We start from the raw sequence: 25,893 nt of genomic DNA, 5'->3' as shown, positions 1-25,893 counted from the left end.
ATATTGATTGGGATAATGTTAGCGTAAAAGGTAAGAAGGGGTAGGAATTTCTGAAATGTGTGTACACAAGAACTTCTATCACTAGTATGTTCTCACTCCAACTATGAAGGAGACATTGCTGGATCTGGTGCTGGGGAATGAGGTGGGCCAAATGATCTAAGTGTGTGTGGGGGGAACACTTGGATAAGAATGATCATTGTATCATAAGGTTTAGATTAGTAATGGAAAAGAGCAAGGAACAATCTAAAGTAGAACTTCTAAATTGGAACAATGGGATGAGAGGGGAATGAGCCAGGGTAAAATGGAACCAAAGACTTATAGGAAAATTGGTAACAGAACAATGGATGATCTTCAAGGTGGAGATGCTTCAGGTGAAGACTAGGTACATTTTAAAAGGGTGAGAGGTGCAAAAACCAAAGCCAGGGCTCCCTGGATGGCAAAGGAGAAAGAAAATATGACAAAACAATAGAAGATGATGCATGTCAGGTGAATTCTTCCAAGTGATAAACAGGTCAAATGCAATGGACCAGTGGCACCAGGAACAGGTGTGGGTACGATTTAAAAATCATGTTCCCAGAGGGCTTCTGCTTTCCAGAGACACTTGGCACCATACTCATTTCCTACCCAATTAAGACATTGACATTTTAAAATAGTTTTGCGAGGTCAGGACCTAGAAATTTTCTGGGTGTTAGGTCTTCAACCCTGCTTGGAAATTCATCCCAATAAGTGGACATGAGGAGGAAAATTAGACTGGCAAATAGAAAATCAGCTGCGCACCCACCAACCTGACAATGGGCAAATGAGGCCAATTAAGTAATTGAGGGTCAATTAAGTAATTAACCATATCCTCAACCCAAAGGTTGGCAGGCAGGCCAGGAGCTTCAGCGGGAACTAGAAAAAAAACATGAAACCTCATCCACTGGCGGGCTGAGGTTTCATGTAGCTTTAAAAAATTTTAATAAAGATTTTGTAAAAATTGTGGACATGTCCCAACTCGTGACATTGTCACATGAGTGGACATGTAAGGAAAATTTTATTTTTCTATTTTTATCTTTTTTACATGTTGAGCCGATCTCCCTGAGGCTGCACGTAGCCTCGGAGATGAGTGCGCTCTCTCGTGCACATGCATGAAAGAGCACACTCTCAATTTAGGGATTCCTCCTGCCGCACAGGGAGTACATGGCGCTGCTGGGCGAGCCTTAATTGGCCCGCCAAAGTAAAATGGTGGTGCGCCTCTGATCGGAAGCATGCTTATACACGCCCGCCCATCAACTTCCCCCCCCCCCCCCCCCCAACGGGGGTGGGGGTGTGAGTTCAGCCTAATGAATACTTTGTATCAGTGTTGACTAAGGAAAAGGTGCTGCCAAAATATCAGTAGATGCGAAGATAGTAGAGGGAATGAATGGGGTGAAAATTGATAGGCAGGATATACTGAAAAGGCTGGGATGGTGATGATTATTATTATTCAAGTGAATAAGTCGATTGGTCTGGTTGCTTGCACTCCAGGTTGCTAAAGGAAGTGGAAGTGAAGAAAGTAGATGGGTTTGCCATAATCTTCCAGTCTTCCCTAGACTCAGGGGAGGTGCCAGAGTACTGGAGAGTGGAAAATTGACACCTTTTTTTTCCAGAAAGGGTGTAATGGACATTCCTGGTAACTACAGGCTGATCAGTTTAACATTACTGGCAGGTAAGGCTTTGGAAACAATAATTGGGGAGGTGGTGGGTGATGGGAAATCAGCAGACACTTGGAGAAGTTTGAGTTAATCAAGGAGAGCCAATATGGATTTGTAAAAGGCATATCGTGCTTGACTAATCTAATTCCATTTTACAATGAAGTAACAGAGAAGGTTGATGAAGAGATTTCAATAGATGTTGCTTATATGAATTTTAAGAAAGCATTTGACAAAGTGCTGAATAAAAGGCTGGTTAACAAAATTGAGGCTTATGAAATAGGAAGATCAATGTCAGCTTGGATAAAAAATTGGCTGGATGATAGACAGTGGTATTCTCCAAGGATCAATGTTAGGCCCACTGCCTTTTGATATATATCAATGACTTGGATATTGGAGTGCAGAGTGAAATTTCAGAATTTGCTGTTGATACCAAACTTGGAGGTGTGTCAGGGAGTGAGGATAATACCAGTGAATTGCAACAGGACATAGATAGGGTGGCAGAATAAGCAGGCAGATGGAATTTAATAAGAGAAGTGTGAGGCGATGCATTTTGGCAGGAGGGATAGGAACAGTCAACAGAGACTTAATGGCACAGCTTTGAAGAGTGGAGGGACAGAGGGACCTTGGGGTTCATTTGCCCAGATGCTTGAAGGTGGCAGGACTTATTGAGAGAACAGTTAGCAAAACATGTGGGATCGTGGGCTTCATAAATGAAGGTATTAAGTACAAGAGCAGGCAAATTATACTGAGCCTTTATAAAGCTTTGACTTGGCCACAGCTATAGTGTTATTTTCTGTTCGGGTCACCACCCTTTGGAAAGAATGTGCGAGTCCTTGAAGAGGGTGCTGGGAAGACTGACCAGAATAGTTCCAGGGTCAAAGGATTTTAGCTACAAGATTAGGTGGGAGAAGCTGGGGTTCAGGGGAGGTATGATAGAGATCTACAAGATTGTGACAGACCTAGATAAAACAGACAAAGAACAGCTGTTCACAATAGCTGATCATGCAAAGACTAAAGGACATAGATTTAAGGTTTTGGCCAAGAGATGCAGGGGTATAGGAGGAAGAACTTTTTTTAATGCAGGAAGTAGTAATGACCTGGAGCTTACTGCCTACGAGGGTGGTGGAAGAGGAGATGATCAATGCTTTCAAAAGGAATTTGAATGGGCACTTGAGGGAACTAAACTTGCAGAGCTGTGGTGGTGAATGGAATTGACTGGAGCTAGAATGGGGAATGGATCTGACTGGATTGCTCTACAGAGAGCTGATATAGACTCAATGGGCCAAATAGCCCCCTGCTGTGCCATAGTGACTCGGACTATTAGGCACTTGCAGAACTCTGAATGGGGAAAAACACAGAGATACTGTTAATCACACCCCCTCTTCCCACAACCCCCAACCATTGCTATAATCACATCTTTTAGCTATGCTTGATGTAAATGCTAAAACATAATAAGGATAGAGAATTAGATTGTTATCTTATGAATAACAGGCTAAATTAAAGGCTGCACAAACAAGTTACTATTTAATAAAGCAACTGATTTTTATTAAGGTTACCATGGTTTAAAACTTTTAATCATTGAAATGTTTTGATTGTCTAAATGTTGTCATATTTTTCATGGATGATGACGTCAAGCAGTATCGTCCAATACAATTGGGTCTTGCTATTGAATTGAAAAACAGAAAATAACCCCAGAATCATTCCGATGTCAATGTTCAAATCAATGTTGAAATAATGTGGTTCTCACGCTACCCAAGCTGCAGTATTTTTCCTGTTTCGTGATTAACTATTTTAAATGGCGGAATTTATGATGCTGTAAAAACTTCAGTGATGTTTGAGATTTTTCTCTTGAGTTCCTCACTGAATCCTCACTGTATGCCACATTGTTTTCATTTACTACTCATTAAACTTGTTAAAACTATCCATTCATTGAAGGAATGGAAGACCAAAAAGCAGCGCTACCCTGCAGAGATAACTAAAGTGTTGTCTACAGGTCAAAACCCAGTTTTAACTACCATTTACTCATTTACCTTACAGGCCATCAATAATCCCTTTGATGTTTGGATTTCCATCTTTTATTTGGAAATATAAAGCTGTTTCTGTAAGAAGAAGCTGTGTAATGATATTTTAAATGCCCGGTTCCCTCCAATTAACTGAACATAAAAAAAGAACAGTGCCTTGTTGACGATTCCAACCCACTCCTGGCCAGCCTCCCATCTTCTACTCTACGTAAACTTGAGCTCATCCAAAACCGTATCTCACACCAAGGGCTGTTCCCCTAAGACCCCTCTGCTCACTGACCAACTGGGCCCCTGGTCTGGCAATGCCTCAATTTTAAAATTCTCATCCTTGTTTTCAAATCGCTCCATGGTCTCGTTCTTCCCTATCTCTAACTTCCTCCGGCCTACAAGCCTCTGTGATCTCTGCACTCCTCCAATTCTGGTTTTTTGCATATCCCCAATTTTAATCGCTCCACCATTGGATGCCCGTGCTTTCAGCTGCCTAGGTGCTGTGTTTCCCTTCCTAAACTGCTTCACTTATCTACCTCTCTCCTCCTTTAAAATGCTTCTTAAAACCTACCTCTTTGACCATGCTTTTGGTCATCTGCCCTAATATTTCCCTAAATAGGCCAAGCCAAATTTTATTTGATAGTGCTTCTGTGAAACACCTTACGATGTTTTACTATGTTAAAGCTACTATCTAAGTACAAGTTATGGTTGTTCTATTAACTCTTCAAATTCAGTAATATCCGCTCGACATATTTCCCATTCTTTCACTCTCGAATTTGGATCATTTTGTATGTTTTTCTCCCCCCAACCCCCTTCTCCACGTGGCACCAACACTTTAAAATTCTGCTAAATGTTTCCAGATTTCTGTACTTCTCCCCGCCTTCCAAACCTCCATGTTTGGCACTGGGATCCTCAAAGAGCTCAATAATAGTAATCGTTAGACATTCACAAACCTATGTGGTCATCCATGTTCAAAATACTATCCTCGAATAATTCCAGTCATACCATTTCTGCACAGAAACATAGTTAGTGATCATAGACTGTTGATAGATGATCGTAGACTCTTAATATTAGCACTTCTAAAAGCCAATCCTCGTTAGAGGTATATTCTTCAAAGCATGAACACAATGGGGATAAGTTTCTAGGCCTCTCCTACTTTCCAGTGCAACCTTGACAGAGAAACCATGGAATCTCTGCAAAAAAAAAATGGCAGATGTGGGAGAATCCTCATGGAAATTCAACTCTGGCCTTCCACCCCTGCCATGTCTATAAAAATTTCAAAGGAAGTAACAACAATGTCTTCACATTTCACGTGTTGCATTTGTCCAATATTTGCTGATATTGCAAAGTTAACTGGAGATAGGTGCCTGCATGTTCACTGCTATCAACTGAGGGAAGCAAAGAATGACAACTTGAGATATTTATTTCCCGGTTAAGCTCCTCCTGAAATGCATGGATTTATATGTAATGCATGAAATGATACAGCTTGGTTATAAAAACAAAATGGAAATGAATCATACCTTAGTGTTCATGTCATGAACATATCTCCCTATAAAAGTAAATCTGGTAATTTGGACAATTGCTGCATAAAGTTCACACAACAGCAGGTCACTGCGCAACAGACAATAAAGTTCGGGTGACTTCATGTTTGTGTTCAGAATGTAATCGGAGCAGATCTGCACCCTTAAAAAGAGCTGGTTTTGATTTAAGATGTGAAAGGCTTCAAGATGTCGAATTTAAGAGTTGGCAATGTTTGGCTCTTTTTGTTTATACCATCTGACTTGCCTTGACAGTTAGATTGAGTACTGCAGCCTGTAACCAATTAACTTCATAATGAAAGTGTGAAAATCTGAGTTGATATTCTGGTTGAGTTGATCAATCTAAGATCTTTCTGGTAGAAGAAAACCTAATTTTTCTGAGTCATCATTGCTTGCTTAAGCAGGAAGTTCTATGTTAATAAAAGCATATCTTGAAATAATGCAGAAAAGCCATATTATTTTGGAGGGAGATTATTGATGTTTGAGATGGTAAGCCTAACATGAAAAACTTTAGAATTTACAGTGCAAGCAATAAAAGTATAACATAAAGAAGGATTCACAGAAAAATGACCCATCAAAAATACACATGCTGCAGTTTCTTGTTCAACTTATTTTCTTGGGAAATGTTAAACTTAAAAAAATTACTCTGGAAATCTTTATATGTTTCAAGATAGTAGAGTAATGAGTTACAGTAAAAGTGCCTATTTCCATTTATAAAATGCCTCCTTGAATAATATTTCTGGATCTAACTGTTTTCCACAGTTCATAATTTTCCACTTCTGCATGGGAGTCAACTAATGTTAGAAATTCTATTTGTGGAGCCACAATACAAATGAAGTAGATGGTGGATCACTTTGAATTCAAATACTTGATATCTGTGACCCTCAACCATGTCCAAATAATCCCTCAGTTAAGTGCCTTATAAAATGTTTTGTAATGTTAAAGGATGTTCAATAAATTTAAGAAAGATTGGCATTTCTATAGCACTTTATTCTTTTATATTTTTGTTCGAGGTGAAGTGACCATGTTCTTCCTCTGGGTTGTTAAGTAGGGTTCCGGTGGATATGTAGATGACTACTAAGACTGACCTGCACCCTGAAGCTTCTGCTGCAGGTAGAACAGGATATTGGAGATGATTGCATTTTGGAAGAGTTGCAGGCTTGGGATTTCTTCTCCTTGCATTTTCTCTCTGCCTCTCTACGTTTGCTTTCGAATGAAGCTCCACCATTTTTTATTTGGTTGCGCCAGGGTCTGTGTTCCTGGGTGATCCACTCCCAGGACTCAAAGTTGATATCAAAACTCCTAAGTGAAGCCCTCAGAGTGTCCTTGTGGCACTTCCTTTGACCACCATGAGAATGCACCCCAGACTCAAGCTCTATATAGATTTGCTTTGATAAGCAAGTGTCAGATATTCTGGCTACATGAGCTGCCCAGCTCAATTGTGACTGTCTCAATACGGTGTGGATGTTTGGCATGCCAGCTCAGATTAGCCCCTCCGTGTTTGGTATTTTGTTCTGCCGTCTTATTACATACCGCTTCCCATGCCATGAATTATTTTGAAGTGCAATCATTGTTGTTATGTGGGCAAATGTGGCACCCATGAAACAACAATGTTTGTACAAACACTAATGAGATGAATGAACCAGTTGAGAACTGCTTTCAATGGTGTTGGTTGAAGAAAAATGTTGGCTAAGGCACTAGGAAAATACCTGTTCTCCTTCAGATTGTACTTTGGGATCTTTAATATCGATGTAAGCCACTGGAATAGTAGACCAGGGCCTTGATATAACATCTCATCTGCAGGATGACAGGCCAAATGATGCAGTGCACCTTCGGTCCTGCATTGGTTTATCAACCTAATGCTAAAACCCTGGAGCACAGCCTGAATAACCACAAACTAATGTAAGCTCCCATCACTTAATCTTTAAGTCAGTAGATACAAATTACTACCATGTTGGAAAAAGTGAATTCTTCAGCACTAGCCCATCTCCAGTACTTCATCTGAACAGTTCATTCTTCGTTTTCTTTTAATTCGTTCATGGGATGTGGACTTTGCTGGCTAAGCCAGCAATTATTGCCCATCCCTAACTGTCCCTTTAGTAGATGGTAGCGAGCTACCTTCTTGAACCGCTGCAGTGCACATGGTGTAGGAACATTCACAGTACCGTTAGGGAGGGAGTTCCAGGATATTGACCCAGTGACAATGAAGGAACAGCGATATATTTCCGAGTCAGGATGGTGTGTGACTTGGAAGGGAAATTACAGGATGTGGGATTCCTATTCAGTGAGAGTCAACATGTTTTTTGTTATGGGGAAGCAGGCATCGCAACTAATTCCCATGATTGAACATTTCAGCCAGAGATAGCTAACATGAGCAGAAATCCTGATTGATTTTTATTTTTGCATCTTGACCTGAAGAACTGTGATCGATTGTAGTGCCATCCCACTGCCCTGATAGATATCAGCATGCCAATTATTGCACAGATTGTGCCTTGCACTGAAAATTAGATAAGAAGTAATGGATACCTAAGAGTGATTATGGGTTCAACTGCAAGATTCAGATGATCTATAAACAAAGCTTGAACAGTTCAAACTGAAATACTATCTGAAGCCCCTCACGTAGATTACAGGCTCCAACGTTCACTTGATTATTCATGTTAGAATATTCAGCCTATTGCGTGCAAATATGTTGTAAATTGTTTTTGATTGTTTTACATTCGCTTTGCAACAACTGCTGCTACATCCTCTGTCCTTGGTGCAGTAACTTTCCGAAGGAAAACTAACGCTTTCCAAAATCTTTAATCCAGATCATAGAGAAGTAGTCCCCAGTTGATTCTTGAAAGTTTTTAGTGCAGTAGTTATGACTGCACTTTATAACAACCATTTATTTCACATCAGAGCAGTTGGTTTACACTTTTTTTTCAAATGTAATGTTCCATTTGAATGGAGGATTAACATGAAGTGTTCTCAGCAGTAACTCATCCTTAGTGTAAAGTGACTGGGGCTTGCTAAAAGTGATTACCATACTATAGATGGTTTTCAACAGCTTTGCAGAAGATGGATATCTCTCTTTTATGGTACAAGCGTGCTACCATGACCCCTAAGAATTATTAATAACCAGATTGTTTAAGACAGTAGGTCACCTCTGTTTATCCCTTAAAAGCCCTCTGCAAATTGTGACCATCTCACGACAAACAGTCCAATCAGCAACAATGTTTAGCAGCAACAAGTAACTGTTAAGTCTGTCAGTACTCACGGTGAAAGGTGAGCAGAATTATTAGCTATTCCTTTTCAGCCTGCCACAGCAAAATGAGACTAATTGTACCCGCTAGCCATCTGCTACCTGGCCTATTTCCATATGCCTGAGGCAGAGAATATATTGACAAAGTAGGTCTTTCAGGCCGTTGCCATGAGACAGCCCTGCAATCGCTTTTTCTGTGGTTCTATTAATGCCTAAGAAAGGCTATTAGCCTGATTCCACAAACAGAATTAATGGACTTCTTAGCTCTGATGTTTGTGCTTCAAATGCTAAAGAGTAACAAAACCCTACTGCACCAGAACATTAAAATGTGAGGCCAAAAGAGGGAGATAGGTGCCAGAATTATAAAAGGCTAGGTTTTCCTAACATTTTACTGGAATATGGGCTATTTTGTTTGGAGGTATTTGGCATGAAAACATGATTAGTGAAACTAGTTTTTATCGTAAATAATCAATATGTAGCAACGCAAATCAGGTGGCTGACTTTTCTTGAATTTAGGGGTCTCAAGCTCCACTTGTGGTATGGTGCTCATTCAAATGAGTGACACTGTTGGAAGGAGAGGGAGTTTCTACATTCTTGCTGAAACTGTGTTTCTGCAAGTCAGACTAAATAACCATCAACAATGATAGCGCACCTCTCTTCATACTTGTTACAAATTACATCTTTGCACTTTTGTACACCAAGAATATTGAGAACTAATGACAAGTAACGTCTGACAAGCTCTGTCATGTCACTTTTATGAGTCCAGTTGGGTTGAAGGATGAAAATGGACATAAAGAATTGTGCTTTATTTGCAGTGCCATTGGATGAACTTTTGGTGAATTGCTTTAGGAAGGGATGACATATCTTCTTGTATTTTATTTATCAAATGTTACAAACTGGCTCTGAAATGGACACTTCTATTTTCCCGTTGTGCAGGCTCAAGCAGCTGGTTCTCCTCGTTCGTCGCCTAGCCATAGTGCAAGCCGTCCCATGCCAATGCCCGTTAGGTCAACTTCTGCTTGCTCCACGCCAACCCATGGCCCTCAAGACTCTTTGTCTGGGGTTGGAGGAGATGTGCAGGAAGCTTTTGCACAGGGTAAGTGGTAGTCTTGCCAAATCTTAGCTGCATATATATGTTTACTTTGTCCTATCATCTTTCCATATGTATATACTTTCCTATGAAGAATTCAGAATTGTGTTTTTCATACTGTATCTTTTATTTGATGATTATAAGGATGCAACTTTTTAGAAAAAATCTATAAAAATAAAAAACCTGCCAAAGCCAGTTATATTTAGAAAAAGGAGAATTTGTGACTGCAAACATACCTTAGCTGTGATCTTGCAAAAGGATTACCAATGTGCAAGAATGTGCCACAAAAGCAGTTTAATTCTGATTTAAGATATGTGTTTGACATACCAGAGTCCTAAAAGGGAGCAATAAATGTAATGCTGTCAAAGATTGTCCAGTGTATTTGCATTATCACTTGGGTGTGATGTGGTCTGACAGTCCCTATAGCAAGGCACTGTTTAATCTTTGACTCATGGGCCTTAACAGCCTCAGTCAGAGAAAACCATTACCTTTCTTGGCGTGGCTTAGACTTGGTCTATAGAGGTGGAGGGAAGAATGACTGTAACTGAAACTACAGTTGATATCTTGAAGTCTGGCCAGGATATATAATAGCTGACTTTGCTCAAAATCACTACTTCCTTGTCTTACGACATTATGCTTTCCATGCAACCTGTTCGAAATAATAAATACTCAAATTAGCTATTTTGTATCGAGGTGTTTTCTTAAATTTGTTCTTAGGAAGTGGGCAATGCTGCATTTATTTCCCACCTCTCGTTGCCCTGGAAAGGTAGTGGTGGTCTTTCATCCTGAACTACTGCAGTCCTCGATGTGATAGTGCTTCCACAATGGTGTTATGTAGGAAATTCCAGGAAACTGGCTGAGGGGGCAATGAAAGAATAACAATATATTTCAAAGTCAGGATGGTGTGTGACGTGGGGTAAACTTGAGTGTGATGGTGTTCTCATGATTTCACTGCTCTTATCATTCTTGGTGGAAGAGGTTGCAAGATGCTTTTAAATCTCAGCGAGTTGCTGTAGCGTGTTCTGTAGATTATACATATGGCAACCAAAATGTACCAATTCTGCATGAAATTGAGCTTTTTGAGTGTTGAAACTACACACATCCCAGCAAGTGATAAATATTCAATCACACCCCTGACTTCAGCATTGTAGAGGATGAGTACATCACTTAGACACCACTTATAACAGACCACCCAGCCTGTGCCTTGTTCTAATGGCCACAGTGTTGATATTGCTTGTACACTTTACCTTCTGATTATTTCTGGTCCTCAAGATCTTGAATTTGGGGAACTCAGCAATACTCATACTGTGAACGGTCAAGGGAAGATGTGGCTGAGATTTGTAGTATTTGACTTGCTTCCAACAACAGAACTATCTTCCTTGGTGTGACTCCAGCCACTAGAGTGTTTTACCCTTTGGCTCTATTTAGCTCACTTCTGCTAACTTGGTGGCATACTCAGTCGAAAATGCTCTTGCTGTTGAAGGCGGCAATTATCTGACATTCAGTATCATGTCCTTGCTTTGATTCAGCCTCGAGCAGAGTGAATCTAGCAGAACCTGCAGTGACCATTGATAAGCAGGTGTTTGGTTAGTAGATAAAAACAAAAAAACTGCGGATGCTGAAAATCCAAAACCAAAACAGAATTACCTGGAAAAACTCAGCAGGTCTGGCAGCATCGGCGGAGAAGAAAAGAGTTGACGTTTCGAGTCCTCATGACCCTTCAACAGAACGTGAGTTCAACTCTTTCTTGGACTCGAACTCACGTTCTGTCGAAGGGTCATGAGGACTCGAAACGTCAACTCTTCTCCGCCGATGCTGCCAGACCTGCTGAGTTTTTCCAGGTAATTCTGTTTTGGTTTGGTTAGTAGATGTTGTTTAATTGCAGTTTTGATAAGACCTTCCAGCACTTCGGACTTTCAGAAAAAACTTGTGGGGCAGAAATTGAACTGGTTACCTTTATCCTGTTTTCAGATATGTTCTGGGGTACATGAAAACAAAACCCACATTTCAGTGGATCAATATCTTCCATGATATTGAAGACTTGCAACACATAATGTTAAATGTCACATAACACACAGCAGTATAAATATGTGGCTTTTGATTTCGAGAATTTTTTACTTCTTCAACTTGTCACACCAGTGAGCTTGATCAATGGAATATTTCACAGATTTTTCTTCCTATACCGTTTTTCATTTAATGTTGGCATATTTTGGTTCTTTCTTTTTCTGAGGTTATTTTATTCTAACTGAAGAAAATAACATTACAGACATTGTCCAGACTTTTAAAATGCCGAGTGGCAAAGGGTCTATTGTTTTAATGTGACAATTAGTGGAAAGCTCTGTCTCCATGGTTTTCAAAAGAATAAGACATTTAAAAAAGAAATACTGAAAAAGGCAAACCAATAAAAAAGCAGAAATTAATCCATTAATGCAGCATCTGCTTTGATCAATATGATGGACAGTTTGCCAATTTGTAATTTATGCTTTTGATGTGAATGGATGCTGCAGTATATAATTCATTGCAGAAAGCATTATCCTTAGAATGTAGTTCTAAGCAATTTAGACCAGTCCAGTTCCTTGGCTGTGCTGGAAAAAGCAACTGGAGAACTACTGTTTGTTCCCTGAGCTTAGAAGGTAAGGAACAAAAATCAGCCAAAGTTCTTAGTCTTAATCACGAGTCAGTTCCTCCTGCTGCAAATTTTGTGAGTGAGTACACGAATGAGGTTTGATTGCATTGTTTACCAGCAAGTGTCTGTACCAACTCAGTGAACTTAACAACTGAGCCACCAGGAGAACTTAAATTGAACATTTCAGTTGTTAATTGATTTTTGTTTTGAAAGTGTTAATGTTGGGAGAGTATTTATTCCAACATCAGTAATTATTTTAAGTTCATAGCATTATCCGTATCCCCTCCATACCTTATCCTATTATAACAACAACTTGCACTTCTATAGCAGCTTTGCAGTAAAAAGAACTCAAGATGCTTTATTATGGAACAAAATTTGACACCATGCCACAGAGGGAGGTATTAGGTCAAAAGCTTGATCAAAGGGATAGGATTATAGAGCACATTAAATGAAGAAGGGGAGGGAGAGAGATAGGGAGGAAATTCCAGATCTTAAGGCCAAGGCAGCTGAAGGCACAGCGAGTGATGGGGCAGTTAAAATTGGAGATGTACGAGAGGGGATAATTGGCAGAGTGCTGAGATCTAATGCTTTGGAGGGCTGTAGTAGACTACAGAGACAGAGAGAGGTGAGGCTATGGATGGGTTTCAAAGCAAATATGACAGTTTTAAAGTTGAGGCATTGCTTAACCAGTGGAATGTAGGCCAGTGAGCATAAGGGTGATGGGTGAATGGGATTTGGTGCGAGTTAGGACACTGTTGGCAGAGTTTTGGATGACTTCAAGTTTATGAAAGGAAGTAGTACATGGGAGGCCAGCCAACAGTGGGATGGAATATTAAAATCTAGAGGTAACAAAGGCAAGATAAGAGTTTCAGCAGCAAATATAGATTGAGGCAAAGATAAAGTCAGGCAATGTTACAGAGATGGAAACAGACAGTCTTAGGGATGGTGTGGATGTGTGGCAGGAAACTCATCTCGGGATCAAATATAATGTCAAGGTTAGAAACAACCTCAGACAGTTAGCAGGGAGAAGGCTGGAGTCAGTGACAGGGGGACAGAGGTTGTGACTGGGACCAAAGACAGTAGCTTTGACCTTCCTAATATTTAACGTTAGGAAATTTCTGCTTATCCATTAGTGGATATCAAAAGATTTCGAGACAGAGGAGGGATCAAGATAGGTGGAGAAGAGGTAGAACTAGGATTACCAGCATACAATTGGAAATCAATGCCATGATTTTGGATGATATCACTGAGGATCAGAATGTAAATGAGAAATAGGGGAGCAAAGGATAGATCCTTATATAGGACACCAGTGGTAACAATGTAGGAGTGGGACGACAAGCCATTGTAGGTAGTTCTTTAGCTACAACAGGATAGATAAGAATAGAATCAGGAAAGTGCAGTCCCACCCAGCGAGACGATGGTGGAGGGGCATTGGAGCAGAATTTTGTGGTCAACTGTGTCAAAGGCTTCAAACAGGCCAAGGAGACAAAGAGAAATATCTTTACCGCAGTCAACTAGGCTGTCATTTGTGTCTTTGGTCAGAACTGTTTTTGATACTATGATGGCGTGGAAACCCGATTAGAGAGATTCAAACAAGAGATCCTGAAAAAGATAGGCACGGATTTGGGGGCAACAATAGGTTCACAAGTTTCGGAAAGGAAAAGGAGATTTGAGCTGGGGTTTTAGTCTGCAAGGACAGAGATGTCAATGGTGATTTCTTTATGGAGAGGGTGATAATGGCAGGTATGAAGGAGGGGGATCGGTACTTGAGAAGAAAGAACCATTAATAATGTCAGCCTACATAAGAACCAGGAAGGAAAATTGAGTGGCCAGCAGCTTAGTGGCAATGGAGTCCAGAGAGCAAGAGGTGGATCTCATGGACAGGATGAGCTTGGAGAGGGTATCTGGGAAGATAGAAGGGAATCTGGAGAAAGATGCAAATTTAGAGATAGGGCAAGGGTACGGTGGCTTAAGTAAACAGAGGCTCCTAAATGAATGGTCTCAATCTTTTAACATAAAAGTCCATGAGCTTGAACGCACTTATTATTGGAGATGATGGTGGAGAAGGAGGTGAGGGTGATTTAAGAAGAATGTTCACGATTTAGAAGAGAAGCTGGGTGTGGACTTGGGACAGGAGGGGGGAATGTAGGTAGAGCGCAATACAAGAAAATGGTCAGAGATTACTTTATGACTGGTAGTAACAATAGGGGTAGTCAGGCCACTTGAGAAGATCAGATCAAGGTTATAGAGCAATGCAGTGAAGTGTATTTATGTTTTGAGTATAACAAAAAGAGCAGAGCTGTAGTTGTTGTAGGTCAGGGATTTCAGAACTCCTTTGGCTTGGTTTGACTTTTAGACACAAGGGGCTGGATTTGCCTCCAGGGTGTGACACTCACTGCAAGACACATCATTAGAGGATAGCAACACCTGCAGATGGTGAAGTGGAGGGAATGACTGCCAATCTATGTTATTTATATTTTACAGAAAACATGGTCTCCAGAGGCAGACCCTCCAGGGGTTAGGCATAAGGTCGCCAATGCCCATTGCTGGGTTCTATCCTTTTGAAAATGGCTTTAGCAGGCTTTTTACAGCTGCCCCAGCATCTACTGCCACTCTTCTGATAATGATAGCTGAGGTTAGTGGTATTGAGGCAAGATTCAGGGAAATCAGCTGGCTTCCCAGACCAAACTCCCCAATCATTTTCATGCCATGTAGCAGTCGGTGTTTCAGTGACTAAGTTCATTGTGGGAGGGGGGAAGAAGAAGATTACCGGCAGTGCTTTCATCAGTGTGAATTCAGGGGGTGGTCCCTCCACCCCGTTTTCTCTATTTTTCTCCCACTACACCATCCAGTCTTGGGAAATCCAACCCCAAAGTCTTCAGGTAATATCCTGCAGAAATTCTGAAGGTAATCTCCGACTGCACAGAAAGTCCTATTAGTGATGTAGGTTTTACACCAGCCTGAACCTGCAGATCTTTTTTCATTTTGTACAGGAGCCCGCAGAAACCTACGAAATGATTTGCTGGTGGCAGCTGACTCCATTACAAACACAATGTCCTCGTTGGTCAAGGAGCTCCATTCAGGTAGGAGCATAGGTTGAAACTGACCATGGAACCTGGGCTAATTCTCCAGCTAACTTGAAGAGTTAACTAAATGCTAAATGCTATGTTTGTGGACTTTATCTTCAGTTGAATTAGTATTTTTTTTAGAAAAATGAAAAGTTGATTGCAGATTGTGATCCCCCCTCAATGCAAGTCTCTAAATTGTTGAGGAACATTGATGTGTCTCCCTACTCCGCTGGTAGGGGAAATGGATGTTTAGCCATTCCTTGTAATGAGACACAGCTCTTTAAGCTTCCAACCTGTCAACACAGATGGATACCCACACTAAACTACTTGGAATCAGATTCCTCTCACAAAACACATTTTTAAAAACAAAGCTCCCAACACATGACAGGATATACCCAACGGCTGCACACATAAAGGTACATCCTTACTGTCTATACTTAGCTATGACTCTTATTCTAAAAGGATATGGCACTCTGACAGTTGTATCAATTAAGCCAAATTAAGATATTAGGGAATGAATTCAAATTGGCCCCAGCACCTCTTGAAAATATTAAGCAGCTGGAGATAAACTTACAACAATATAGCAACAAAATAGGTTTACAAATTTAGCTTGGCACTATCTATTCTAGAACTAATACCATGCTAGCATTCCATTTACAGGCTGTCTAACACAGATTTGCTTTGAGTCTGATTTTGTACATGAAGTAAACTGATCTACTAGCCTATAATACTAGCCTATCATACTTGCTTCGCAAAGCCATGAAGCATACCATGTTTTTATCTTCCTATTGCGTAAATAGCACTGATTGCACAAGCTCAATGAAACTCTCTATGAAGTATTCTTCCACTGAGAGATGCTTTTGCTGCCAACTTCTCTACAGGCTTTTAGGGTAAACCACATTTGCAATGTTTGAATTTGTTGTATAAGTATACGTGTTGCATATTAAACCATATCATCAAAACAGTACAAACGCATTTGCACTGTTGGGACAGCAGGAAAACCATTTTTGTCATTTAAGTAGAAACCTTTCTTGGAGTAACAATGGCCTGGATGGCACTCGCTGCTGATCTCGAAGAAAGCTGCTCAGAAAGATTTAGTGGCTCTGTGCTGTCAATTTCCCCTGTTATTGCATCAATTTTATTCTGCCAGTATCTAAAGGGGATCTTGGGCATTCAAGAACAGTGAAGCCTTCAAACAGGTTGAGCAACCGATCAGATTGAAGAAATCTCACAGATGAAAAAGCAGGAAGTGAAGAGCACAAATTATCATTATCATTTCACAATAGGTGAAGTAAACATTGGGACATGCTAACTAAAAGGTGAAATAGAATAAACTTCAAGAAAAATTAAGATAAACATTATATTTTGTTTTAAAAATCTATGGAATTTTCATCATGGAATGGAGGGAATGACACTCCAGATTTCAACACCAGAAAGTAACATGACTTAGTTGAATGTTAAAATCTGAATTGTACCATATTCAGCTAGGCTAACTTTTTAATGGTTTTAGTGAGAATTGTGCAAAAAAATTTGAAGTTGAAGCCAAACCACTAATTTTATGTTGATTGTAACTGCAGTAGCGTATCCTGTGGAGGAACATAGTATTACTGACAGCAATCTCTGCTTTTAACAGCGCATGTCGGAACCCCAGATGTTGCTGTCAATTTTACAGAGTAATGACGGCGAAAGCTGACAATTTGACCAACATTACAACTGCATATTTGAGGCCATTAGCTCCAGCCCCATTGGTGGTCAGTTAGGGTAGCGTAGTGGTATTGTCGCTAGACTAGTAATCCAATGCCCTGGGGAACCTGATTCAAACGCTGCCATGGCAAATGGTGGAATTTGAATTGAATTAAAAGTCTAATGGTGACCATGAAACAACCATTGTCGATTGTTGTGAAAACACACCTGGTTCACTAATGCCCTTTAGAGAAGTAAACCTGCCATCCTTATCTGGTCTGGCCTACATGTGACTCCAGACCCACAGCAATGTGGTAGACTCTTAAATTTCCTGTAGACAAGGGTAACTAGGGATGGGCTATAGCCACTGATGCCCACATGCCATGAATGAATTAAAAAAAAATACCCATTTTGCATTGCCTCGGAAAATATTGGATCTTTACCTTTCAGAGCCTCACTGGACCAATCTGATCAACTTCATCAACCTTCATGCACCACTGTAATTGAGATACATTGTCCCTCCTTGTAAAGGATAATAGATATTAAACAAACATGATTCAATATGTCCACAGCATTTGTGATAATCAAGTACAGCGTCTTCCTCATTTCATCTCCAAGGGATTGCTCTTGCATGTTCCACTCCTACCTGTTCTAACAGTCTGTGCACATCCCATAATGGTTTCCCCACATGGTCCATTTCTAGACATTTCAAGGATTCCTACTTCAGCTGTCTCAGTCCTACACTTTGGGACTTTCTCTCTGTCCCTTCTGCTTTAAAAGCCACCATGAAATTGTTTGCTTTAACAAAGCTGTCAGTCGGCTCTCCTCACCCGGCCACAGAGGCCAAGCGCCAGATTCTTTTTACTTTTAGTGAAATAATTTTCTACTGTTTGTCAAAGACTTTGTTACTGTTGCTATTGTAATGTCCGATTCCAGTGAATTTCAAAGGACTCTCTTGAGGCGTTTTGATGAGAAATACTTAAAAGTACTCCAAGTTAATAAATTATGGCAGTGATGCTAGTGAAGTTTTATTGTCAGATATTCTCCCCAGTGATGGCCTTTGTCTGTATTTTAATGTGTACTGAAATTATTGAGAAGGGTGATCATTCGCAACAATGCCTTGGTTAAAATTCAGATTCCAGCCTCTAGAATGAAAGCAAAAATTTGATGGCAGTTACAAATAAATCTGGTAACCAGACTATGCCAATCTCTCAGCTGAAGGAGGAAGCGGCAATGGGAAGCAGCTGTGCAGAAAAATAAAAATTTCAGAAATTAATTGGACTTCCTCTTGTTAGCCTATGAGTTTATTTGAGAAAAGAACAGGCTGGGGACCGAAGCGCAGCCACCCACATGCCCCAACAACCTTTGCCTGCATCTTATTTTACCTTCCTGGCCATGTGTGCACTACAGACACCGAATTGCCATGTCAGTGTCAAGAACGCATTCTGACCAGGCCTGACAAAGCAACTTGCTATCATCACAACAATAGACCCTTTTGAAAATTTGGCACACGCGGAAAATTGGATACTCATCTACAAACGCTGAAATGTCATCTGACAGATATCAACAGATTTGAGGTGTTCAACAGGTTTCCTGTAACTTAGTATTGTGGCTTGACATCCATATCCGTAAATCTAGGCAGGTGTCACTTTAAGGCAGCCGTGGTATCAAATTGCCAATAATCCACATTGTGTGTCGGTTTTAAAGGTCACTGCTTTAGCATGACAAAAAATGTTATGGTCCAGTTACGATATTAAAGCAACAAGGGTTTCACGTCATTGACGCAAAAACTGCGGTGTAACTGAACATTAAAATCTCTAATCTGATGATAAATTCTAGCAAGTGGTATGAGATTCAAAAGCTACCTGCTAGAGTTTCACACTGCATTACTTTTTCATCTACTGCAATATAATTGCAACCAGTGTGGAACCACCTTCATAGGTTTTCCAGGAAGGTTAATTTTTTTTTTTTGCACGAGCAACGAATTGACTAAGTGAAAAGCGTAACCAGCATTTGAACACTCGATCAGAGTTCAGTGGAGACATGTTTACTTGCATGTGTAAAATCATGCTTTGCCTCAATAAAAATAGCAAAGCCTACAATAATAGTGTGCTGTTTGAAAACAGTATTAGTGCCAAACCAGTAACTGGATCATTTGTTTCAAAAATATTCATTCTTTTAATACTAGTCTAAAACCAGCAGTTCTATGGCACAAAAAGATAAAAACAAAAAACTGCAGATGCTGGAAATCCAAAACAAAAACAGGATTACCTGGAAAAACTCAGCAGGTCTGGCAGCATCGGCAGAGAAGAAAAGAGTTGACGTTTCGAGTCCTCACTTCTTTCAAAGGGTCATGAGGACTCGAAACGTCAGCTCTTTTCTTCTCTGCCGATGCTGCCAGACCTGCTGAGTTTTTCCAGGTAATTCTGTTTTTGTTTTGTTCTATGGCACTGTCTTCAAATTATTTTTAAAAATATTTTCCTTCGTGTTTTTTAAAAAGTTTGTTCAATTAATGAAAGTGACGACTATAAGCGAATCATACTGTAATTTAACAAATTGTACCACATGTACACATATATTTGGGGAGGCAGAGTCTTGTAAAGATGTTCATCAAATCCTTTTCTTTTGGTTTGGAAATGGAAGGGGAATCTCAAAAGCCTCACATCAGCTCAATCATGGTGACATGTCATGTCTGTAACTTGCTGATGTGTTCCAACATGATTGATGTGATTCTGTTGCTAATTTGATAACACTTGAAGTGTGCTACTTCTAATATTTGTTACCTTCGTACTAGCTGAAATGAATTTAGTCATCCAGTAAGTTTGTCATGCTGTGAAGGTGATGTTTCAATCATGCTAATTAAGCACCATTTACATCTGCATCCAGAGTGACCCCATTTAAACTCGTTCTGAATGTTGTTTGCATTAAAGATTCAGCCGCTCTATTACTCCTTGAAGCGGACTTGTTCTAAATGCTGTTAGCAGCTGATTCCATTTCTGTCCAGCTTCAATTTCCAAAAATATGCCCTGTATGAATAGAGTGACATCAGGTTGCTAGGCAATTTCAAAGCCTTTCAGGATATATGTTTGACAGCCTTATTGGCTAGCTGTTTATATTTACTCAGCTGTAAAGCCAAAGCGAGATGAAAGCCTCTTGAGAGTAGCATGTTTTCTTGTTGTTTTGTATCCAGCTGATATTTGGCCTTTGAAACTGTTCATCCTCTAGTTTCTACGCAGAATAAAGAATTATAAAAACCCACTTTGTCATGCAGCAAGTCTGACAGCTTCTTAACTTAAAAGTATCCTTGACTTTTTTAATTTATTCATGGGGTGTGGAAATCACTGGCAAGGCCAGTATTTATTGCTTAGCCCCAATTGCCCTTGAGAGGATGGTGGTTTGCAGGACTTTTTCAGAGGTGATTTAAGAGTCAACCACATTGCTGTCAGTCTGGAGTCAGATAGATATATATATATATATATATATATAGGTCCAGGTAAGGAAGGCAGATTTACTTTCCCAAAGATCTAGAGTGAACCAGATTTTTTTTTAATGACATTTCAGTAGTTACATGGGGCAGAATTTTCCCGTTGGCATGTGGGGGGGGGGGGGTGCACTCCAACGCATAAAATGCTGGCGTCCCGATGTCACTGGGCGCCATTGCGATATTTCATTGGGCACGCGATGATATCCGGTGTGCGCCCGCCATTAACTAACACGCCACTTAAAGCCCTTGAGGCGCCAATTGATGGTGATTTTTCGGCGCCTGTACAATCTTCGGGTTGGCGCACGGGCGCAATGAGCAGGCGGTAGGACACATTTGTATTAACCTCACCCACGGGCGGGATAAGAGGGCTCAGTGGGGTCATGAATGTGCATTGTCAAATATTGATGTTTCAAAGTTACTGATACTTGTCTGTGTGATCTGCAATACTTCAAAACACATCCCAGCTACTTGGTCTGGACTCACAACCTTCAGGTCAGCACTCTGCAGTGAGGAATCGATTTTGGGGCCTGCAGGTTTCAGGAAGCCTTCATTTAACCTGGGAATGGGAGTTGAACTGTCCACTGGAGGCACCTTCTCTGAGGAGGCCAGGAGTGCACATTCAGCCTCCAGGACAGCCAGCTTTGGGAGGAGAGGTGCAGGCACAAGGGGCGCAGGGCCAAGAGGTAGTCCAAGGCGGAAGGGGTCCTGCTGCCAGGATATACAGGCGGTGAAGCAGCTACCTCAATATGCCTGAGGTGCATGCCAAAGGAGACTCCATATCTCAAGGGAAACAGTCAGCTATATCTGTCAAATGATTGGGACTGACTGTGTGGGTGGACACCCCATGCCAGAGGCTCTGAAGGTCACAGCTGCCCTCAACTTCTATGCCTCTGGCTCCTTCCAGGGCTCGGTGGGTGATCTTTGCGGTGTCTCCCAATCAGCTGTCCACACTTGTGTCAAACAGGTTACAAACGCTCTTTTCAGACGGGCATTGATCTTCTTCCACTACCACTGGGACGAGGCCAGTCAGACACAGCGAGCCAGAGGCTTCACGGCCATTGCTGGCTTCCCCCATGTCCAGGGTGCTATAGACTGTACACATGTGGCCATCAAGGCACCAGCAGGTGAGCCCGGTGCCTTCGTCAACAGGAAGGGCTTCCACTCCATGAACGTGCAGATAGTGTGTGACCACAGGATGCTGATTCTACAAGTCTGTGCAAGGTACCCAGGCAGCTCCCACGATGCCTACATCCTCAGACACTCCCAGGTGTCGGGGCTCTTCAGTGCTCCAGCCCGGCTGGATGGATGGCTGCTGGGTGACAAGGGCTATCCCCTCAGAAGGTGGCTCATGACGCCTCTCCACCATCCAAGAACAGAAGCTGAGCAGCGGTACAATAGGAGCCAGGGCTCCACAAGGGCTGTGGTGGAGACAACCATCGGTCTTCTCAAGATGCGCTTCTGATGCCTGGACCACTCAGGAGGCGCACTCCAGTACCCCCCAGATTGTGTCTCGGTGATAGTGGTTGCATGCTGCACTCTCCACAATCTTGGGAGGCTTTAACCCAACGTACCTTCAGCTAGCTCACCACATATGGACCCTCCAGGACAAGCCTGGGCTAGAGGCTCCATACTCGATACCTGAGTGCAAAATCTGCCAGGTTAGGAACATTAACTAAGGGCCTTGTTAATAAAGCTGAATGTTCCACAGATCACTCATAACATCATTGGTGACTATCCACCTCTAGAAGAAAAGAGGCACCTTCAGCCGTGGTGACATGGCTGAATTTAATGGTATAACAAAAGGAACTTAAAAGAACAAAATGATAAAGGTGTTCAACATCACGCCAACTCATAAAGACCTCATCTCAGGCCAACACAAAAGCACCAGTGAGAAACCCGTGATGTGCCTAAGGTCCTTTATGTTTACCTTTCCGGGTGCTACGTCTTGGTGCTGCCCCCTCACTGGGAGGGGTATCTGAGACAGCCTGCTGACTCTGCTGTCCTGTTGGCCTCGATGACCTTGGCGGACATCCTCTGGCCTGTGGAGCCTGTGCTGACCCTGCTTGGGAGGGAGCTGCCAGTTCCACAGCTGCCATCTCCCCAGTCATCAGAGCCTCATCAGATGGGACAGTCACTGGCAGAAGGGCAGAGGAGCTGCTGCCCTCATCCAGAGTTCCCTGAGAGGAGCCCTCAGAGTCGACAGGCAGCTGCTGCGCCAACGTGAGGTCGCTTTGGATCTCCCTGCTCACTGTGGATGGATGGGCATCGAGCTGGGAAACTTGGTGCCCTGACCATCTCCCACACTGGCACTGACCAGCTGAGGTCGATGCCAATGTGAGGGCTTGCTGGTCCAAGCACATCCCCAGGAAGCCCTGATTTGTCTCCTGGAGGAGCCTCTCCATGAGAGTCACCACTCTCTCCATGGGGGACGCATGGCGCTTGGCCATGAGGCTTATTGCATCGGCGATCGTCCACGTAGACTCCTCCACCACGGACACCAAGCCAAGCATAGCCTCATGTATCTCCCCCAGATGCTCCCACACACCTGGCCACATTTCCTGCACCTGCTGCATCATGGACGATTCCAGAGACACATCATCAGGCACCGACTGAGCATGTGCCTGGTCCCCTGCAGTCCCCCGACTGCTGGCACCATGGACACTCTCTGTCTCTGCCAGCTCCTCCAGCGACTGTGAAGTGCCCTCACCGCTGTGCCCCGGGACACCAGCCGATGATCTAATTCCCACCGCGGTGCCAGTATCTGCACCGGTGTCTGCCTGGTAGAGATGGTGTGATGCTGGTGAGTCCGAGACTTCAGGTCCCTCAGGCGCGGACCCGATTGGGGGCAGTGATCAGGCCTGCGCCCACTCCCGCTCCGCCAGCCTGCCCACCAGAAAATTCTGCCCCTGAGACCATAACTGAGACTAGGTTTTTATTCCAGATTTATTTAGTTAATTGAATTGAAACTTCCCAGTTGCCTTGGTGGGAACTCTGGATCATTCAGTCACTAGGGGAGATGGTGGCGTTGTGGTCATGTCACTGGTCTCAAAATCCGGAGCCGAGGCTAATGGTCTGGGGACACAGCTTCAGCCAACCTGTCCATCCCAATCTTCATACTCTACTCAAGCCTCCTCCCATCTTTCCACATCTAAATCTACAATTGTAACCATTTATTCCCCTCACCCTCATATGCTTGTTTAGCTTCTCCTCAGTTGCATCATTCTATTGGCCTCAACTACATGCACCAGTCTGAGAAAAGAAGCTCTGGAAGTAGAAAAGCAGAGAGGTGTGATTGGCCATAATGGCTTGTGTGGAGAGAAGGGAAGGAGGTGAGTTGTGGACGATAACTGAGAGGCTTTAGTGTAAGAGGGCAACAGATTGAGTGTGAGTGTTCATATGCAGATGTGAGGAGGTGCCTGCGGAGAGAGGAATGAGTCGAACTGCAAGGTGCATGGAGCTGAGGAGTGCTGTGCAGGAGAATGCTGGGAAAGCCGGATTGTGGGGCTTGGCACCTGAAAGTGTCAAGCCTCTCTTGTTTCCTGCCCTCTTGAGATTATTAATCCTTTTGGCACAAGTTGGAGGGACTATGCTGCAGCTGCTGATTTGCTTCAGCCACTTCCGCCCATGCCTGCTTAGTTGGAGAGGTTTCCCCCTTCCTCCTGTCCTTGGGTGAGCTCATCTCACTGCAGCCCCTCAGATTCTGCAGCAGGACCTCCAGAGGGAGAGAGCTGAGGTGCAGCTTTCCCAGGCCTCCTCACGATTTTTGTGGTTGCTGCAGCCTCAGAAATACAAGGGCTGGTGAGCTTTTCTTAACCCTTCGCAGTGACCCATTTAATTGGAAATTCTTCCTTTAACAGAATGGACATGTCATCCCACACCCACCCCTCCCCACCGCCCAATTCCACAGACAGCAAGCCAGGATATACAACACCGATTGTAGTTCTACGGAAGCAGAAATATTCTAAGCTTCTTGAAAATAAACCACAGAATTTTTATCTTAATGGAAAAACATAATAGCACACAAATATAAAATTTGTTTTCCAAGGCCAGAGAGACTCTTCAGCAGTGATTGTGACTTAGTATGCCGTTAAAAATAGCATACTAAGTCACGTTAACAAGACATACACTTTTCGAGTAGTTTTAACAGCAGTATTGTAATATAAGGGGGATGTTCTCATCACTTCAGTCATTCCTTGACGATCGCTGTCTGCTGGGAATTTAACAGTTGCCTCCGAGGAGGAGCAGGAAATCACGAGAGAGCGATGCCTGGGTTTACGCATGTAAATGCGTGTGCGCGCACACCAGAAGCTGTCCTTAGTTTCCCATTTGTAGTGATGGCAAATGCTGACCATTTTTCCCATCATTACAGCTGCAGAATCTGGGCCTCTGGGTGGAATCATCCCATATTTGCACCACGTGGGGTAGCAGCCCGGATACCCGCTGGCCGCAATGGTGGCGTCTCACGCCCATATCGTCCTCAACCCGCCGCACAAATGATGCATTCCCGGGAAACACGCAGTTTCAGTGGCGGGCGGGCTTTCACTTGCCCGCCACACTGTCACCCCGCAGCTCTGTCACGCCGGGCACCACATTTAAAGTACAGCCGCACGCACACCTCTTGGTGTTTCCAGCCCAGGACCGCTGCCATTAAGACACGGCACCGAAAGGCAAGAAGACTGCAGTCTCCAGGTTTAGTAACGTGTCCCTCCAGCACCTTTTGGACGCTATGGAGGCTCGCTGTGATGTCCTCTACCCCTGCTCTGGCCGCAGGAGGGGAAGCAACACTTCCACTCTGGCATGGTGGGCGATGGCAGTGGTGACCTGTGCCAATGCTGCACAGAAGAGGTTGGCCATCCAGTGCAGATAAAGGATGAGTGACCTCATCCATGCTGCCAGGGTAAGGCACTATCTCATCACTCTAACCACACGCACTCAAGCCCATCACACATTCACTGTTACCTCACTCACCAGTTCAAGGGACATCGCCACTCACTCTCTCACACATACCCTCACATCTTCTAGCCTCATCTGCTCTGGAGACTGCCTCCTCAGCCCTAAACATCTTGAGGTTGCTTGCACAGTTCAATATGTGCCCAGCACAAACACTGGAATATCCTCCTTCCCCAGTACAGCCCACAACCTGCAGCCTCTTCACTTGCCTGAGGCCACATCTCCCCCTTCCCCCAAGCAAGCCCTAGCCCTGCAGCTGTACAAAGCCACCCCTACCTTATGGCTGGTCTGGTAGGTAGAGAACTGCCCTTGAGCCCCCCTAAAAGTGATGTGGGGTTGTCTGTGCAACCTGGCACTGATGACTGAGATTGTTGCCCAATGCCCAAAGCAAGGTCGGCAAACAAACCTCAAAGTCCCAAGCAAAGTGCAGCTCACCAGGTGCACGTCGCTTATGTGCTGTTGTGAAACACTTTGGCATCCTTTAACTCTTTGAAGGAACTGCCTGGAGTGTTAAAAATTATTGCTTGCTAT

At 42.8% G+C, this 25,893-nt stretch overlaps 1 protein-coding gene across 8 annotated transcripts in view; it reads left to right on the top strand.

Annotated features, from left to right (window-relative positions):
• Window positions 1-25,893, top strand: part of dtnba (dystrobrevin, beta a) — a 464,573-nt gene that overhangs the window by 399,261 nt on the left and 39,419 nt on the right. For 6 of the 8 annotated variants that reach the window (XM_041188314.1, XM_041188315.1, XM_041188309.1 and 3 more), the window contains 2 exons: window positions 9,398-9,557; window positions 15,171-15,260. In XM_041188314.1, coding sequence (XP_041044248.1) covers window positions 9,398-9,557; window positions 15,171-15,260 — 250 coding nt within the window. The remainder of the gene's footprint in view (window positions 1-9,397; window positions 9,558-15,170; window positions 15,261-25,893) is intronic. The other 2 variants (XM_041188318.1, XM_041188316.1) reach the window with 1 other exon arrangement.

The sequence above is a fragment of the Carcharodon carcharias genome, chromosome 5 (assembly GCF_017639515.1).
Source record: "Carcharodon carcharias isolate sCarCar2 chromosome 5, sCarCar2.pri, whole genome shotgun sequence".
Lineage (NCBI taxonomy): Eukaryota > Metazoa > Chordata > Chondrichthyes > Lamniformes > Lamnidae > Carcharodon > Carcharodon carcharias.
Note: the sequence above shows the minus strand (reverse complement) of the source record. Positions and strands in the feature narration are given on the sequence as shown.